The 16,704-nt window shown below is 42.5% G+C and overlaps 1 protein-coding gene across 4 annotated transcripts in view; it reads left to right on the top strand.

The window, feature by feature from the left end:
• The window catches only part of APOH (apolipoprotein H), a 90,717-nt gene extending 74,362 nt beyond the window's left edge, over positions 1-16,355 (top strand). For 3 of the 4 annotated variants that reach the window (XM_063798093.1, XM_063798092.1, XM_063798094.1), the window contains 7 exons: positions 337-513; positions 2,399-2,495; positions 4,644-4,720; positions 7,644-7,832; positions 11,436-11,615; positions 13,748-13,945; positions 16,200-16,355. In XM_063798093.1, coding sequence (XP_063654163.1) covers positions 337-513; positions 2,399-2,495; positions 4,644-4,720; positions 7,644-7,832; positions 11,436-11,615; positions 13,748-13,945; positions 16,200-16,255 — 974 coding nt within the window. In that variant the 3' untranslated portion in view covers positions 16,256-16,355. The remainder of the gene's footprint in view (positions 1-336; positions 514-2,398; positions 2,496-4,643; positions 4,721-7,643; positions 7,833-11,435; positions 11,616-13,747; positions 13,946-16,199) is intronic. The other variant, NM_001009118.3, reaches the window with a different exon arrangement.
• Positions 16,356-16,704: the final 349 nt, after the last annotated feature.

Below are 16,704 nucleotides of genomic sequence, written 5' to 3'. Positions count from 1 at the left end.
ACTGCGCCCAGCTGATAACTAAATTCTCTTTAGAGTGGATGCTGGAGAGACTGGATTGATACTGATTCTTTAATATTGCCATGTGTAAAGCTCCTCTGTAAGATATGTAGCCAATTTAAGCCTCAGCATACTGACCTGTAAAATGGGGATAATGATAATACCTCCTTCAAATGGTTGTTGAGGGGATTAGATGAGATAGTGTATATGAGGTATTTGGCATGCAACTTGGTATGCTTATAATTGGTAACAGTACACACATTTTTCATTTGTGGGCTTAGCTGAACTTTAAAATGCAAATAGAGATTTGTTAACCATCTGCTTTGTGCCCTCTTTCAGCCTGTCCCAAGCCAGATGATTTACCATTTTCCACAGTGGTCCCGTTAAAAACATTCTATGAGCCAGGAGAAGAGATTACGTATTCCTGCAAGCCGGGCTATGTGTCCCGAGGAGGGATGAGAAAGTTTATCTGCCCTCTCACAGGACTGTGGCCCATCAACACCCTGAAATGTACACGTAAGTCAGTACCTTCTCTCACATTCTCTTCCCTCATTTGGATTCTGGGTATTTTGGAGGAATAAGCTACCTCGTCATGCTCAGAGTGCAGAGGGCCAGTAGATGCTGCAGAAAGGCAGGTTGGAGAGAAATGAGAAGGTCTTGGGGAGTTCTCTCTGTGCAAAGAGAGTAAGGGTAATAGGTGCTATTGATAGAAGATCATAGCCTGAAACTAGGGTAGGTTTAAAAATGAGATCTGGTGTGGCAAAAGGAGAAAGAAACACTACAGAAGTTAAAAGAACGGTGGAGAGGCTTTGAAATGTCAACTGATGCCAAAGAGACATTTGGAAAAACAAAATTTGGGGAATCATCATATCTTTGGACTTCACCTGAAAATGAAAGCGGACTTAATAGTTACTGAAATGAATACAAATTTCATCTACATTATGTATATATTATATTATAATGAAATACAAGAAAAGAGGTCAAATTAAAATAATAATATAATGTAAAATATATCAATCTCACTATGGCTTTACTGTAAATGGTTGCTTTTATTTATTTCTTAGAACATGGTTCTGTGATATCATGCTAGCATTATTCTTTACAGTCAAGTATCATGCAATCAACCAGATTGAATTTATGGTACATTAAATTATATGTAGAAGTTAAGCAGTAAAAATAGATGTATGGATCTGGTGATTTTGGTTATATGAACAGGACCTTTGTCAAAGTTATGCATGTTCATGCAAGTTGATTTTACTATGCTTTTTTGCTTAAAGAGCCTAAACATAATTTTTAGTAAAAAGCCAATGTAACATCATTAGGGAAAATTTTTCTTTAAATCAGGGCCAGGTGCGGTGGCTCACGCCTGTAATCCCAGCGCTTTGGGAACCTGAGATGGGTGGATCACCTGAGGTCAGGAGTTCAAGACCAGCCTGGCCATCATGGTGAAACCTCGTCTCTACTAAAAATAAAAAAAATTAGCCGGGCATGGTGGCATGCGCCTGTAGTCCCAGCTACTCAGGAGTCTGAGGCAGGAGAATCACCTGGGAGGCAGAGGTTGTAGTGAGCCGAGATTGTGCCACTGCACTCCAGCCTGGGCAACAGAGTGAGACTCTGTCTCAAAAAATAAATAAATAAATAAATAAAATAAAAATCAGCTATAACTCTGGAACACTAAAAATTTCATTTTTTTATTTTCCATGCATATCTTTTTGCATTATTGCAGAGAGCAGGTACAATTTTGTATTTTTCTGTTTTCATCAGCATATCATAAAAATTGTATCTCCACAAATTTCACAATTCATATTTTATTGGCTACATAATAGTTCAACTTTTGATTTACCATGATTAATTAAAACAGTCCCCTGATGAACCCTTAGACTACCCAATTTTTTTTTTTTTTTGGAGATGGAGTCTCACTCTATTGCCCAGTGCAGTGGTGCCATCTTGGCACCCTCTGCCTCCTGGGTTCAAGCTATTCTCCTGCCTCAGCATCCAGAGTAGCTGGGACTACAGGCACCCGCCATCATGCCCAGCTAATTTTTGTATTTTTAGTAGAGATGGGGTTTCACCATGTTCAGGCTGGTCTCAAATTCCTGACCTCAAGTGATCCACCCTCCTCTGCCTCCCAAAGTGCTGGGATTACAGGCGTGAGCCACTGCTCCCCGCCTGTCCAAATTTTGTTATTAGGAGAAACAGTATAATGAACACTTTTGTACATATATCACTTGTCTTATTTTGAATTGCTTTCTTAGAATAGTTACCAGTAAAGTTATTGAACCAAAGGATGAAAATGAATTTATATGTTTTATTTAATGAAAAATTCTATAAATAGAAATTTACCTGTTTATGTTTTTTTTTAACCCAAAGAAAAGTAACATTTTTTATCTTTGTATCACAGCCAGAGTATGTCCTTTTGCTGGAATCTTAGAAAATGGAGCAGTACGCTATACGACTTTTGAATATCCCAACACGATCAGTTTTTCTTGTAACACTGGGTAAGAACTTTCATGGAACTAAGCAGTTAACAGACTGAGCACATTTTTGTATCCTTAAGCTAAACATCAAGACTGGTCTATATTTTGTTTTCAGCCTTTAGGTTGGACTTTCAAATGCAAATCGATTTTAGTCCTGCTTTTTTTTTTTTTTTTGAGACGGAGTCTCGCTCTGTCACCCAGGCTGGAGTGCAGTGGTGCAATCTCGGCTCACTGCAAGCTCCACCTCCTGGGTTCACACCATTCTCCTGCCTCAGCCTCCTGAGTAGCTGGGACTACTGGCGCCCGCCACCACGCCCGGCTAATTTTTTGTGTTTTTAGTAGAGACGGGGTTTCACTGTGTTAGCCAGGATGGTCTTGTAGCATTGAGGGTGGGGTAAGATTGGAGAATATAACAACTAATGCAATACGTAGTCACCACTGTATCTAATTTTTCTGCTCCTGATTAATTATCTATCAGAGGAGGTACATTAAAATGATTGAACCTGGATGATAATTCCATATGATCTCTGGGCCAAATCTTGGATAGGGTTAAAATACTTTAGGAATAAGACTTGGGCTTTAGTTATTAGGCTAATTTGATTGACCAACCTGGTAGTCTCTAGAAGAGAATTCTACGGAGAAGGTTGGGAGTGTGACAGTGGAGAATGCAATGCAGTTCCACATCCCCAGGAAGCAATCACTTATGGTGGGCACAGGCTCATCTGGGAGCAAAGGGAGGCAGTTACTTACGGTGGGCACAGACTCATAAGGAGCAAAGGCACCCCTGTGACATTATTGAGAGCACATTGGCTATCCACTAGGGTAAGTTTCTATTGGGATTGGAGGTTAAGGAATACTACATGTGAGAGAGAAATACACACCTTTCATCTGAAACACCAATCTACCAATGGGTCTGGTAACAAATGACCTTAAGAAAATTGGCTTCGAAGACATAATGTTACATTTTTCTTTCTTTTTTTTTTTCCCCCTTTCTTTTTGCTCTGTCGCCCAGGCTAGAGTGCAGTGGCGCGATCTTGGCTCACTGCTACCTCCACCTCCTGGGTTCAAGCAATTCTCCTGCCTCAGCTTCCCAAGTAGCTGGGATTACAGGCACCTACCACCACACCCAGATAATTTTTGTATTTTTAGTAGAGATGGGGTTTCACCATCTTGGCCAGGCTGGTCTTGAACTCCTGACCTTGTGATCCACCCTCCTTGGCCTCCCAAAGTGCTGGGATTACAGGTGTGAGCCACCATGGCATCCTGCTCCTTTCCTTTCCTATCCTTTCCTTTCCTTTCCTTTCCTTTCCCTTCCCTTACCTTCCCTTCCTTTCTTCTTTCTTTCTTTCTCTTTCCCTCCCTCCCTTCCTTCCGTCTTTCTTTTCTTTTCTTTCTTTCTTTGTCTGTCTCTCTCCTTCCTTACTTTTTCCTTCCTTTCTTTCTTTTCTTTTTCTTTTTTTTTTTTTTTTACAGGATCTTCCTCTGTTGCTCAGTCCAGAGTGCAGTGGCACAATCATGGTTCACTGCAGCCTCGACCTCCCGGGTTAAATCCTTTTGAATCCTTCCTTCCACCTCTACCTCTCGAGTAGCTTGGACTATAGGCACACACCACCACGGCCTGGTGACTTTTTGTAGAAATTGGGCCTTTGCCACATTGCCCAGGCTCAAACTCTTGGGCTCAAGTGATCCGCCCATCTCCGCCTCCCAAAGTGCTGGGATTACAGGCATAAGCCAAAGTACCCAGTCAGAATGTTATATTTTCATTGGAAATAGACTGTATTGCTTTTATTCATTGGTGTCAGTAGGCTGTAAGAAAATGAATAGTGAAGATTACTCAGTTTGGTTCACTTTTGTCATCCTGAAAAAGAGATGGTTCTTTGCTTTATATTAGAAACAGTCATCTTGGCCAACTCTTTAAAGATGAGGGATTTAGGGGTTTGGATTCTCCACTCACCAGCTGTGGAACCCTGCAGTGATTCACCTGCATCATTGGTTGGGAGGCTCCATGAGCCAGCCATAGATGAGTACTAAGTTTGTCAGGAAGACAGCATTATACGATGGAAAAGAAGTCAATAGCATTAACATGAAGCAATGCTCAATGGAGAAGATATTTGAGATGTCAGTGATGGATTATTTTACTCCTTGATAGAATGAATTTTCCTTTTGCAGGTTTTATCTGAATGGCGCTGATTCTGCCAAGTGCACTGAGGAAGGAAAATGGAGCCCGGAGCTTCCTGTCTGTGCTCGTAAGTCTGTGGGCAAAGTGATCAGCTGGTTTGCCCAGAACCTTTCTGGTTTTAGCACTCAAAGTCTCACATCTGGAATCTCTTCAGTCATAGCTCAATGAGATGAATGGTCACCCTTGCGGGGGATATTCATCCTGGTATCTTGCTCTAGAAGATGAAACAACCACTTTGGAATGACAGAAGGGAAGCATTTTACTCACGGACACATTCTGTATTCTCCACCTCGTGGTCATTACTCTATCTAAGCCAGTCATTGCTGGGTGTGTTGACTCCAATGCTCTCATAGTGCTTTGGAAGAGGCTTGGATATGTGTGGCACTGGTCTATCAGGGACTGTCACCACTTAACTAGAGGAACTTCTGCAAACAGTGAGATCAAACAAACATCTTCCTCCCACTCTGGAATTCATTCATTCATGTATTAACTTATTCAATAAACATGAATTGAGGATCTACTGTATGCTGGATCCTCTTGTTAGCACTGAGGCTGCAAGGCCAAAGGAGGCAGCTTTGCCTTCAGAGAGTAAGCCTAGTGACTTACGGAACAGATGAGGAGGAAAGTCACCCTCACAGTAAGCCAAGAGCCCATCAAAGGGGCTTGCATCCTAGGAGCTGATTGGCATTCCTCCAAAAAGCACTGTTGTCTTTTCAGAGGATCCTCAGCCAAGCTGTCAGAGTCATCTCTGGGCTTTGCTTATGTAGGGAAGGACGTTCTTATGTTCCCCAACTTGTGATTTATACATCTTTGACCAGGAGGCCCAGGCATTTCAATACTAATTATAGTTCTTCAACATGTCAGTGAGGTGGTCTGTCTTTAGCAAAAGCAAGAGGAGGGCAGGTGCAGTGGTTCACGCCTGTAATGCCAGCACTTTGGGAGTCCGAGGAGGGTGGATCACCTGAGGTCAGGAGTTCGAGACCAGCCTGACCAACATGGAGAAACTCCGTCTCTACTAAAAATATAAAATCAGCTGGGCATGGTGGCGCATGCCTCTAATCCCAGCCAACTGGGAGGCTGAGGCAAGAGAATCACTTGAACCCGGGAGGCGGAGGTTGCAGTGAGCCGAGATCACACCATTGCACTCCAGCCTGGGCAACAAGAGTGAAACTCCATCTCAAAAAAAAAAAAAAAAAAAAAGCAAGTGGAAAGTAAAGCAATTTCAAATAAATAATTGTTTAAGAAAACCTGAACAAGCAAAAACAAAAGTTTTTAAAGGACAAATTAAGTAAAATTTTCACTCAGCAGTAGGAATCACGATGGTTCCTACAGTTTTCACTTAAAACAGATTTATACCGATTATGTAAATTTGCTTCTTTATTTAGAGGTAGGGTCTTGCTCTGTTGCCCAGGCCGGAGTGCAGTGGCGTGATCACAGCTCACTGTAACTTCGAACTCCTGGGGCCAAGTGATCCTCTCAGTCTCCTGAGCAGCTGAGACTATAGATGAGCGCCGCCAGATCTGGCTAGTTTTTAAAAATTTTGGTGGAGACAGGGTCTTGCTCTGTTGCCCAGACTGGTCTTGAACTCTTGGTTTCAAGCAACCTTACCTGCCTCAGCCTCTCAGGGCTCTGGGATTACAGGCGTGAACCACGGTGCCTAGCCATAAACTCACTTTCCAAAAGGGTTATAAATAGAAAGACTGCTTGAGCTTTAATCTAATTTAAATGAGTATTTCTCATACTTGAATGCACATATGAGTCTCCTGGGCACCTTGTTAAAATGTAGATTCTGATTCAGGCACCTGCAGTGGGGTCTGAGCTTCTGCATTTCCAACAAGCTATTTTCCCAGGCTATGCCCGTGCTGCTAGCCCCTGGACCACATTTTGAGCAGCAGGGATCTAGGGAATTCAAGGTAAATCACATTTTGGTCAGCACTATCTTCTTTTATGCTAGTATAACTTGTTGAAGCTCCATAGTACTCAGGTCAGGGTGACAAGCCACTACTATCTCTCTGGGTTCCTGAAGCTACTTGGGTAAGCTCCATCCATACCAAGAATCCAAAAGCAGGGAGGTATTCAGCAGAAACAGACTGAACTGGTAATGGAACTCATTCCCAAACTACTATGTACCAAGTTGCTGTCACCAGCCATTATTTCAGGATGGTCCCTCAGCACTGAGGGACAAATTCTGCCTTCCAGAAGCATCTTCCAAGGTAGTATATGAATAAAAGATTTTATAAAACCTAACCATTGTGTTGTTGCAAAAGGCAGTGGCAAGACTTAAATTTCCTTCATTTTTTTGGTGTTTTGACTGGTTTGGACATCTGACTTGAGGGCTTCCTTCCTTCCTCCCTTCCTTCCTTTCCTTCCTTCCTTCCTTCCTCCCTCCCTCCCCTCCTCTTTCTTTCTTTCCTTTCTTTCTTTCCTTCCTTCCTTCCCTCCCTCCCTTCTGACTTCCTTCCTTCCTTTCTCTCTCTCTCTCTCTTTCTTTCTGTCTTTCTTTCTTTCTTTCTTTCTTTCCTTCCTTCTTTCTTTCTCTTTTCTGAGACAGACTCACTCTGTTGCCCAGGCTGGAGTGCAGTGGTGCGATTTTGGCTCACTGCAACCTCCGCCTCCCAGGTTCAAGCGATTCTCCTGCCTCAGCCTCTGGAGTAGCTGGGACCACAGACACACACCTCCATGCCTGGGTCATTTTTGTATTTTTGGTAGAGACGGGGTTTCACCATGTTGACCAGGCTGGTCTGAAATTCCTGACTTCTAGTGATCTGCCCACCTCAGCCTCCCAAAGTGTTGGGATTACAGGCGTGAGCCACCGTGCCCGGCCGGTCATATTTTCCTATTAGGCATCCACAATTGACAATTTTTACCCTGCTAATTTGATCAGTTTGCATTTTCTCAAGTTTATCCTTAGGGTTTTTTTTCTTTCTGGAAAGAGTATATTTAAAAGCCTTAACTATTTTCATAGAAATGATAGTTCTTTCTTTTCCCAGCCATCACCTGCCCTCCACCATCCATACCTACATTTGCAACACTTCATGTTTATAAGCCATCAGCTGGAAACAATTCCCTCTATCGGGACACAGCAGTTTTTGAATGTTTGCCACAACATGCGATGTTTGGAAATGATACAATTACCTGCACGACACATGGAAATTGGACTAAATTACCAGAATGCAGGGGTAAGTGCAATGATCAGACAAAATACGTATGGTAGGGCAAGATCCCATTTGTGAAAGGTATTGAAAATTCTGACTATCATGGAGTGTTTCCAATGAACTCATTCAACAGCTGTTTATTGAGCATCTACCATGTGCCAGGCAGTGTGCTGGGCACTGTGGATTCCCGATGAATGAGACCTGGCTTCTGACCCAAGGGAATTATAAATAATGCAATTAACTGTCTGGAGCTGCCTGGGACAGCTTCCCATAGGTGGTGACCTTTGAAATGGGTCTTGGAGGAGCAGTAGAGAATGAGGAGAAGGCATACCACACACGGGGGAGACATGAAAGGCAGGATGTATCCATGGACAGCTGGACATTTCAGCGAGGCTGGTGAAGTTCTCTTCTGGGTGAAGTTCTCTTCTGGGTGAAGTTCTTGGGTTAAATTGGAGAGTCCTAGGAGATGAAGGTTAAGACTGGGTTGCTGTCTGATTGTTACACATTTTAAAAATCTTTACCCAAGTTTAAGAATCACAGAAATATTTGATTTTTAAGAAATTATGAAAATTATTTCTTCTCTAACTTGACCTGTCATTACTATCTTCAAGTTTGTCAGCTGCATAACAAACAGACAAATTATAAAGTTTATCATGTGCACAAATAGTTTGTTTTTTTCTTTTTTTTGAGATAGTCTCACTCTGTCACTCAGGCTGGAGTGCAGTGGGGTGATTTTGGCTTACTGCCACCTGGGTTCAAGCAATTCTCATGTCTTGGCCTCCCAAGTAGCCGGGATTGCAGGTGCCCGTCACCATACCTGGCTAATTTTTGTATTTTTAGTAGAGATGGAGTTTCACCATGATCATCCGGCTGGTCTGAAATGCCTGACCTCAAGTAATCTGCCTGCCTCAGTCTCTCAAAGTGCTGGGGTTACAGGTGTAAGCCACTGCTCCTGGCCAAGAGTTATTCTCGTGACTATTAACTTTTCCAGTGGTAGATATTACAGATATCCAGTGAACGATTCAAAACATAAGTGATTTTCAGCATGGAGGAGCTACCAATAACAGTAGTAACTTGTACCTTTCTGGGGACTCAACTATGGGCCAGGCACTGGTCTCCTGCTACATATGTGTCATCTGACTTCATTCTCCCAAGTCCTAAAAAGTAGGTTCCTTTTTTTTTTCAATTTCACCTAGACGTATCAACTGTTAATATGTTGTAACATTTTTCTCTCTGTTTCTCCATAGAAAGATCCCTTTTATTTCCTGCGTCATCTGAAAATAAGTTGTATATATTACGATACTTGCCCATAAAGACTTCAGCATGAATATACTAAGAACAAGGACATTTTATATCATCACTTCATATGTTTTGGATTATTAACAATAATAATCCAAACCATTCTAATAACATAACAACAACGATATCATGCAACATTTATCTCAGATGCAAATTTTCCCAATTGACCCAGAAGTATCTCTTATACATGAGTTTTGTTTTATGCAGGATCTAATCAAGAATCACACCTTTAATTTAGTTGTCATGTCTCTCTAGTCTCCTATAATAATAATAATAATTATTATTTTGAAATGGTGTCTCACTCTGTCACCCAGGTTGGAGTGCAGTGGTGCAATTTTGGCTCACTGCAACATCTACCTCCCGGGTTTGAGCAATTCTCCTGCCTCAGCCTCCCAGGTAGCTGGGAATATAGGCACCTGCCACCATGCCCAGCTAATTTTTATAATTTTAGTAGAGATGGGATTTCACTGTGTTGGCCAGGCTGGTCTCAAACTCCCGAACTAAAATGATCCGCCTGCCTCAGCCTCCCAAACTGCTGGGATTACAGGTGTGAGCCTAGTCTCCTATAATTAAGAATAAGTCCTTGCCTCTTTTGTTGTCTTTCATTGACATTTTTGAAGAGTACAGGCTAGTTGTCTTGTAGAATGTTCCATAATCTGAACTTGATTGGTTATTTACTCATGATTAGATTCATGTTAAATATTACTGTTAAGAATACATTCTGCACTTTGGGAGGCCGAGGCAGGTGGATCATGGGGTCAGGAGTTCAAGACCAGCCTGGCCAATATGGTGAAACCCCGTCTCTACTAAAAATACAAAAATTAGCTGGGTGTGGTGGCGTGCACCTGTAGTCTCAGCTGCTCAGGAGGTTGAGGCAGGAGAATCGCTTGAACCAGGAGGCGGAAGTTGCAGTGAGCCAAGATTGCACCACTGCACTCCAGCCTGGGCAACAGAGTGAGACTCTGTGTCAAAAAAAAAAAAAAACATTCTGTCATATCAGGAAGCACATAGTGTCAGCTGTTCCATCACTGGCCATGCTTAGTTTGATCCTTAGTCAGTTGAGGGGTGCTAGATCACCTTTTGGTAAAGGCACTGCTTTTTCTTTGGAATAGTAAGCAACCTGTGGGTGATACTTTGAAACCATGTGAATATCCACTGTTGGGCAGTCATGGTAGAATCCAATGATGATCCTTGAATCTGTCAATTATGACATTGGAGGCTGAAAAATGGTGACTTTCTAATTCTATCTTTTCCTTCTACATTTATTCACTGGCTTCCCTCTATAGAGAAGAGCTTTCCTTCCATCCACCATTTTTTAGTATTATTATAGACTCATGGATTCTTTTTTTTTTTTTTGAGTTGGAGTCTCACTGTGTTGCCCAGGCTGGAGCATAATGGTGCAATCTCAGCTCACTGCAACCTTCACCTCCTGGGTTTGAGTGATTCTCCTGCCTTAGCCTCCTGAGTAGCTGGGATTACAGGTGCACGCCACCACACCCGGCTAATTTTTGTTAGTAGAGATGGGGTTTTGTCATGTTGGCCAGGCTGGTCTTGAACTTCTGACCTCCTCAGCATCCACCTTAGCCTCCCAAAGTGCCGGGATGACCGAAGTGAGCCACTGTGCCTGGCCACATGAATTCTGTTTTATTTAATGTGTGGTAGAACCAAAATTGAGCCAAGCAGTCTGACTCTGGAGTTTGTACCCTTAATTACCTCCTTAAACTACCTCTGAGAATATTGTGCTCTGGCTCCAGCCTTGCTTTCTCGCACTGCAGCTCATAAGGACGTGGGTTTGGGCCTCTACTGTTGAGGATCTTAAGGAGGCCAGGAAGCAGCACCATTTTTCTCTGATGTATTTCCTGCTGGCTTCTTCCATAGTCTGAATTGAATAACAGTAAGATTTACTATTTTAAAGCCAAATAATGGTGTACTAAGTGTGAATGGGGGGGGGTTCAGTCTTTGCATTTTAATTTTATGGTTTGTTAGAAATAGACTTTGCTTTTCTTCTTTCAAACCCACCATCTTAGACTGTGTAGAGATGAAGTTTGCAATAAATAATACCTTATGATTATATGTGAAAACCCAGAGAACTTAGTGAAGTCTCATTAATTTACTTTCAAAGTGTGGTTGTTTCTTTTTTAATATCCAGGGTACCACAGATATAAGAGGAGTGGGGACAGAATTAAGCACAAGGTAACTATAAATTGCATTCCAGTTACAGGAACACACAGTGATTCAGTGGTGTGACAGAGACAAGGATGTAACTATTTCATGACTATTGGATAGCACTATTTATTACTAATATGTCTTATTGAATAAATGTTTTAGAAGTAAAATGCCCATTCCCATCAAGACCAGACAATGGATTTGTGAACTATCCTGCAAAACCAACACTTTATTACAAGGATAAAGCCACATTTGGCTGCCATGATGGATATTCTCTGGATGGCCCGGAAGAAATAGAATGTACCAAACTGGGAAACTGGTCTGCCATGCCAAGTTGTAAAGGTATGGAAATATAGGTGAGGTCCTGTAAGATCTCTGAATTGATACAGTGGATCACCTTTACTTGCTATTTTCTTGTTCCAACACTTTTCCACTTGTTGCTCAGACTTGCTAGGAAACTGCTGGCATGTGACTTCAGGACTCACAGGTGCATGGGGAAGCCTCATGCTTGGGAAGTATCCTTGACCTTAAACAGTATGAAATAAACAGATCCTTTGTAAGCATTGGTGATATGGTGGGAGATCATGTGGGCTTTCTTTATTTGCTTTTAAGTCTTTGCCTCTGAGCACTCTTTTTTTTTTTGAGATGGAGTCTTGCTCTGTCGCCCAGGCTGGAGTGCAATGGCGTGATCTCGGCTCACTGCCACCTCTGCCTCCCGGCTTCAAGCAATTCTCCTACCTCAGCCTCCCGAGTAGCTGGAATTACAGGCACCCCACCACCACACCCGGCTAATTTTTGTGTTTTTAATAGAGATGGGGCTTTGCCACGTTGGCCAGGCTAATTTCGAACTCCTGACCTCAGGTGATCCGCCCGCCTTGGCCTCTGTAGAGAAGAGCTTTTCTTCCATCCATCATTTTTTAGTATTATTGTAGACACATGGAGTCTTTTTTTTTTTTTTGAGATGGAGTCTCACTCTGTTGCCTAGCTGGAGTGTAATGGTGGAATCTCAGTTCCCTGCAACCTTCACCTCCCAGGTTCGAGTGATTACAGATGTGAGCCACCATGCCCGCCCCTTTTTGTGCTCTTTCTAGCCAAGGCTCTTCTCATTGCAAAAACCAACCACACATTCGAGTGAGTTCAAGGAAATTGGGGATATTATAAGGAGGCAACAGGCAAGTCGATCATGTGGGCATTGAAGATGAAGACATGAAATACAACTGATACTCCTGAAGATTGGAACTGAAAGGCAGGAACTATTCCTACTTTTTCCGTATCTCAATGGTCTCTCCCATTTCCGTCTCTCTGCTTATTCATCTTGAACATGGCTTGATATACACCAGACCCTCTCAGTTACAGGATTCATCACCAACTGGCATCTTTCCTGGAGACACTGGTTCCTTTTGAGTTAGGTGTCTACCCTTGATCCCATCAGTGTCATGCATAAGTAAAGAACTACAGCCTAGCATTAGAACTCTGCTCAGGTCACTATGGGCTGGACAGTTTAAGCAGAAAGAGGAACTCTGGGGCAGCAGGCAAGATGACAAATAACTAGCATCTTAGGTTACAGTTCCCTAGAAGCAGAGCCTGAGACGGGTATTCAAGTACAGTTGATTTAGTGAATGTCTCAGGAGAAGAAAGAGTGAGGCAGATTTGCGAGGGTAAGGCACCGGTTCTCAAACTTCGCTGTGGATCAGCAACACCTGGAAGGCTTGTTTTAACACAGGATTTTTGAGCTCCACTCTTAGAGTTTCTGATTTGGTAGATCTGGGATGGGGCCTGACAATTTGCATTTATGCCAGGTTCCCTGGTGATGCTAATGCTGCGGAGCCAGGGAGAATTGTGGTCTCTGCTAAAATGAGGTTCAGTTTGATCCCACTGGGAGCTCTGGAGTGTGAATTCCACCCTTGAGTTAATCCCACTAAGAGCCAAGGGGACCTGCTTTTTATATTCCCTCATCAGTCAGTCTTTGGCTTTGAGCTGCTCCCTTCCCTGACCCTGGGGGTGGTTTGCATAAACTCCTGGGAGAGGTGGCTTCCCTATGGCTGAAGGCAATTTTTCAGAGTATTTATGAGCTGTTATCAGCCAACACTCACAATGGCTGGTGGATAGATGCACCTGCTTAATGAATGCAATCTGAGAGGGCAGCGTAGGCTTACATGAAATGTCAATATCTGTTAGTTGTTTGTTTGTTTTTTTTTTTTCACTGAAATGGAGGCTCTGATGCTTCTGTTCTGACCTTCTGTGGCTACTGTAGGGGAAGAGAAGGCCATCTTGGAAGCTATGAATAATGGTTCTATTGACAGAGAACTGCAATTAGCAATCATATTACCATTACTTTCTATATATATTCTTGGATTTTTCTTGCCTTGACCAATTTGTGTAGGTGTACTCATCTACTGTTTCAAATGCTATACTCTCTTTCAGAAAGACTTCCTGAACTCTTAAGTCCTGATTACAAGTATTCTCTCTTTCAGCATCTTGTAAAGTACCTGTGAAAAAAGCCACTGTGGTGTACCAAGGAGAGAGAGTAAAGATTCAGGAAAAATTTAAGAATGGAATGCTACATGGTGATAAAGTTTCTTTCTTCTGCAAAAATAAGGAAAAGAAGTGTAGCTATACAGAGGATGCTCAGTGTATAGATGGCACTATCGAAGTCCCCAAATGCTTCAAAGGTAAGTCTGCATTGGAACATTTAGCTAGGACTCCCACTTGCCCGTCATCATAATCAGAGCCTTTGTTATATAATGATTGTCAAAAACCAGATGAGGCCAGGTGCGGTGGGTCACGCCTGTAATCCCAGCACTTTGGGAGGCTGAGGTGGGTGGATCACCTGAGGTCAGGAGTTTGAGAGCAGCCTGGCCAAAAAGGTGAAAGTCTGTCTCTACTAAAAATACAAAAATTAATTGCTGTGGTGCCGGGTGCCTGTAATCCCAGCTACTTGGGAGGCTGAGGCAGGAGAATCACTTGAACCTGGGAGGTGGAGGTTGCAGTGAGCCGAGATCGCGCCATTGCACTCCAGCCTGGGCAACAGAGCGAAACTCCGTCTCAAAACAAAAACAAACAAAACACAGATGAATTTGGCCACTGGGTTTTTAAAAAGAGGGGTGAGAGGGAGAAACAATGATATGAAGCAGTGAGCTGCAGATGGTGTCCCACTTGCATTTTCCTTTCCAATTCTTTTTTTTTTTTTTTGAGACAAGGTCTCACTGTCATCCAGGCTGAAGTGCAGTGGTGCGATCACATCTCATTGCAGCCTCTACTTTCTGGGCTCAAGTGACCCTTTCACCTCAGCCTTCTGAGTAGCTGAGATTTCATGCACGCACCACCATGTCCAGCTATTTTTTATATTTTTATTAGAGAAGAGATTATGCCATGTTGCCAAGGCTGGTTTTGAACCCTTGGACTCAAGCAATCCACCTGTCTCAGTCTCCCAAAGTGCCAGGATTACAGGCATGAGCTACGTGCCCAGCCTCTTTTCTAAGTCTTTTCTGTAAAACTCAGGGTTGTGGTTTTATTCAATGAATGCTGAGGTGAATGATGCCATCTTGTATAATTCCAAGTTGAGCTTGAATAATAATGAACCAAATATTGAATAATAAAATATCTACCTCATCTTTGTCCCACATTATAGAGAACTCACCCCAAGTTACAAAACAACTCATGGCAATGATAATTGGTCTAAAGATCTAACATTTCCCCTTTCTCCAGCAATTCCTAGAGTTTGAAAAGTATCCATTAGAGCAAAGTATCCATTAGAGCAAAATATTTTAAGGAGAATGATACCAGGTTTGTGAGAGATAAAGAAGTGTGTAATGGCCAGCATTTAGAGCTGCTAACCTTTTAAGCTTTCAGATTTAGGGTTGAAATGTCTCTGATGCCAGGAAGTAAGAACCAGCCAGAGGCTGAAGCTGTCCTTGGCTCTAGGTTTAGAAATCTTTCAAAAACATTGACAATCTTGTTTTAGCAGCTGGGAGAGGACAGTAGGGAGCAGACAAAGCTAAGAAGAGAGGAGTCTGAGAAGTGTCCAGCTAGTAGGAGAGAAGGGAATGATAACTGATTAAAAATACCCACCTCATGGGGTTGGTTTGATTATTAGAAATATGCATGACATGGAGGAATATAATTTTAATTGTAAATAGTTACAAATGCACTGAATAAATTGCCATTGTTCAAAAGACAGCAGAGCCCTGGTGAGATGTTAAATACAAAACATGACAAAATACAATAAGCTTAAATAAAAATCAGTAGAAAAAATGTGAGAAAAGAATAATTGAAAAAAGTCTTAGCTTTGTTGATATATTTCTTCAGGATCTTCTCCCTTATGGTCTTTGGACAGATGCAGTACTATAAAGGGCCGATACTGTTTTTTCCCCTTTAATCTTGATTGTTATAGAACAGCCTTCACTGTATATAGAACCTTTAATTTTATCTCTTGAAAATGAGGATCTTGGCCAGGCGCAGTGGCTCACACCTGTAATCCCAGCACTTTGGGAGGCCAAGGAGGGCGGATCACTTGAGGTCAGGAGGCCAGCCTGGCCAACATGGTGAAACCCAGCCTCTACTAAAAATACAAAGATTAGCCAGGCATGGTGGCACGTGCCTGTAGTCCCAGCTACTTGGGAGGCTGAGACAGGAGAATCACTTGAACCTGGGAGGCAGAGGTTGCAGTGAGCTGAGATTGTGCCACTGCACTCCAACCTGGGTGACAGGGCGAGACTCTGTCTTAAAAAAAGAAAAAGAAAATGAGGGTCTTATCATTTCCCTAATGTTTTCTCCCATCACTTAAACCTCACACTAAATGGTTTCATTCACATAATCACATGTATTCTATATACTTGTAAAATGTATTTGGTTTGGCTTAGCTATTTACCACATTTAAGAAATGATTGTTTCTCTTAGAATGTTTATCTTTTTCTCCCCCAACAGAACACAGTTCTCTGGCTTTTTGGAAAACTGATGCATCCGATGTAAAGCCATGCTAAGGTGGTTTTCAGATTCCACATAAAATGTCACACTTGTTTCTTGTTCATCCAAGGAACCTAACTGAAATTTAAAAATAAAGCTACTGAATTTATTGCCGCACCCATTGCAGTGTTAGCTTCATGGTAGCTTACTTTTAGTTATGTCATTTGGTTAAGAAATGCAAATATTTGGAACGTCATCATTCTATGGCTGTGAAGTTGACAGTATAAACAGTTGTCTGGGTGTCCCACTTTTCCTGTGCGTAACCCTGATCTCGGCTGGGCGCAGTGGCTCACACCTGTAATCCCAGCACTTTGGGAGGCAGAGGCAGGTGGATCACCTGAGGTCAGGAGTTCGAGAGCAGCCTGGGCAAAATGGTGAAACCCTGTCTGTACTAAAAATACAAAAATTAGCTGGGCGTGGTGATGTGGGCCTGTAATCCCAGCTACTCGGGAGACTGAGGCAAGAA

Source organism: Pan troglodytes, chromosome 19 (assembly GCF_028858775.2).
Source record: "Pan troglodytes isolate AG18354 chromosome 19, NHGRI_mPanTro3-v2.0_pri, whole genome shotgun sequence".
In the NCBI taxonomy this organism is placed as follows: domain Eukaryota; kingdom Metazoa; phylum Chordata; class Mammalia; order Primates; family Hominidae; genus Pan; species Pan troglodytes.
Note: the sequence above shows the minus strand (reverse complement) of the source record. Positions and strands in the feature narration are given on the sequence as shown.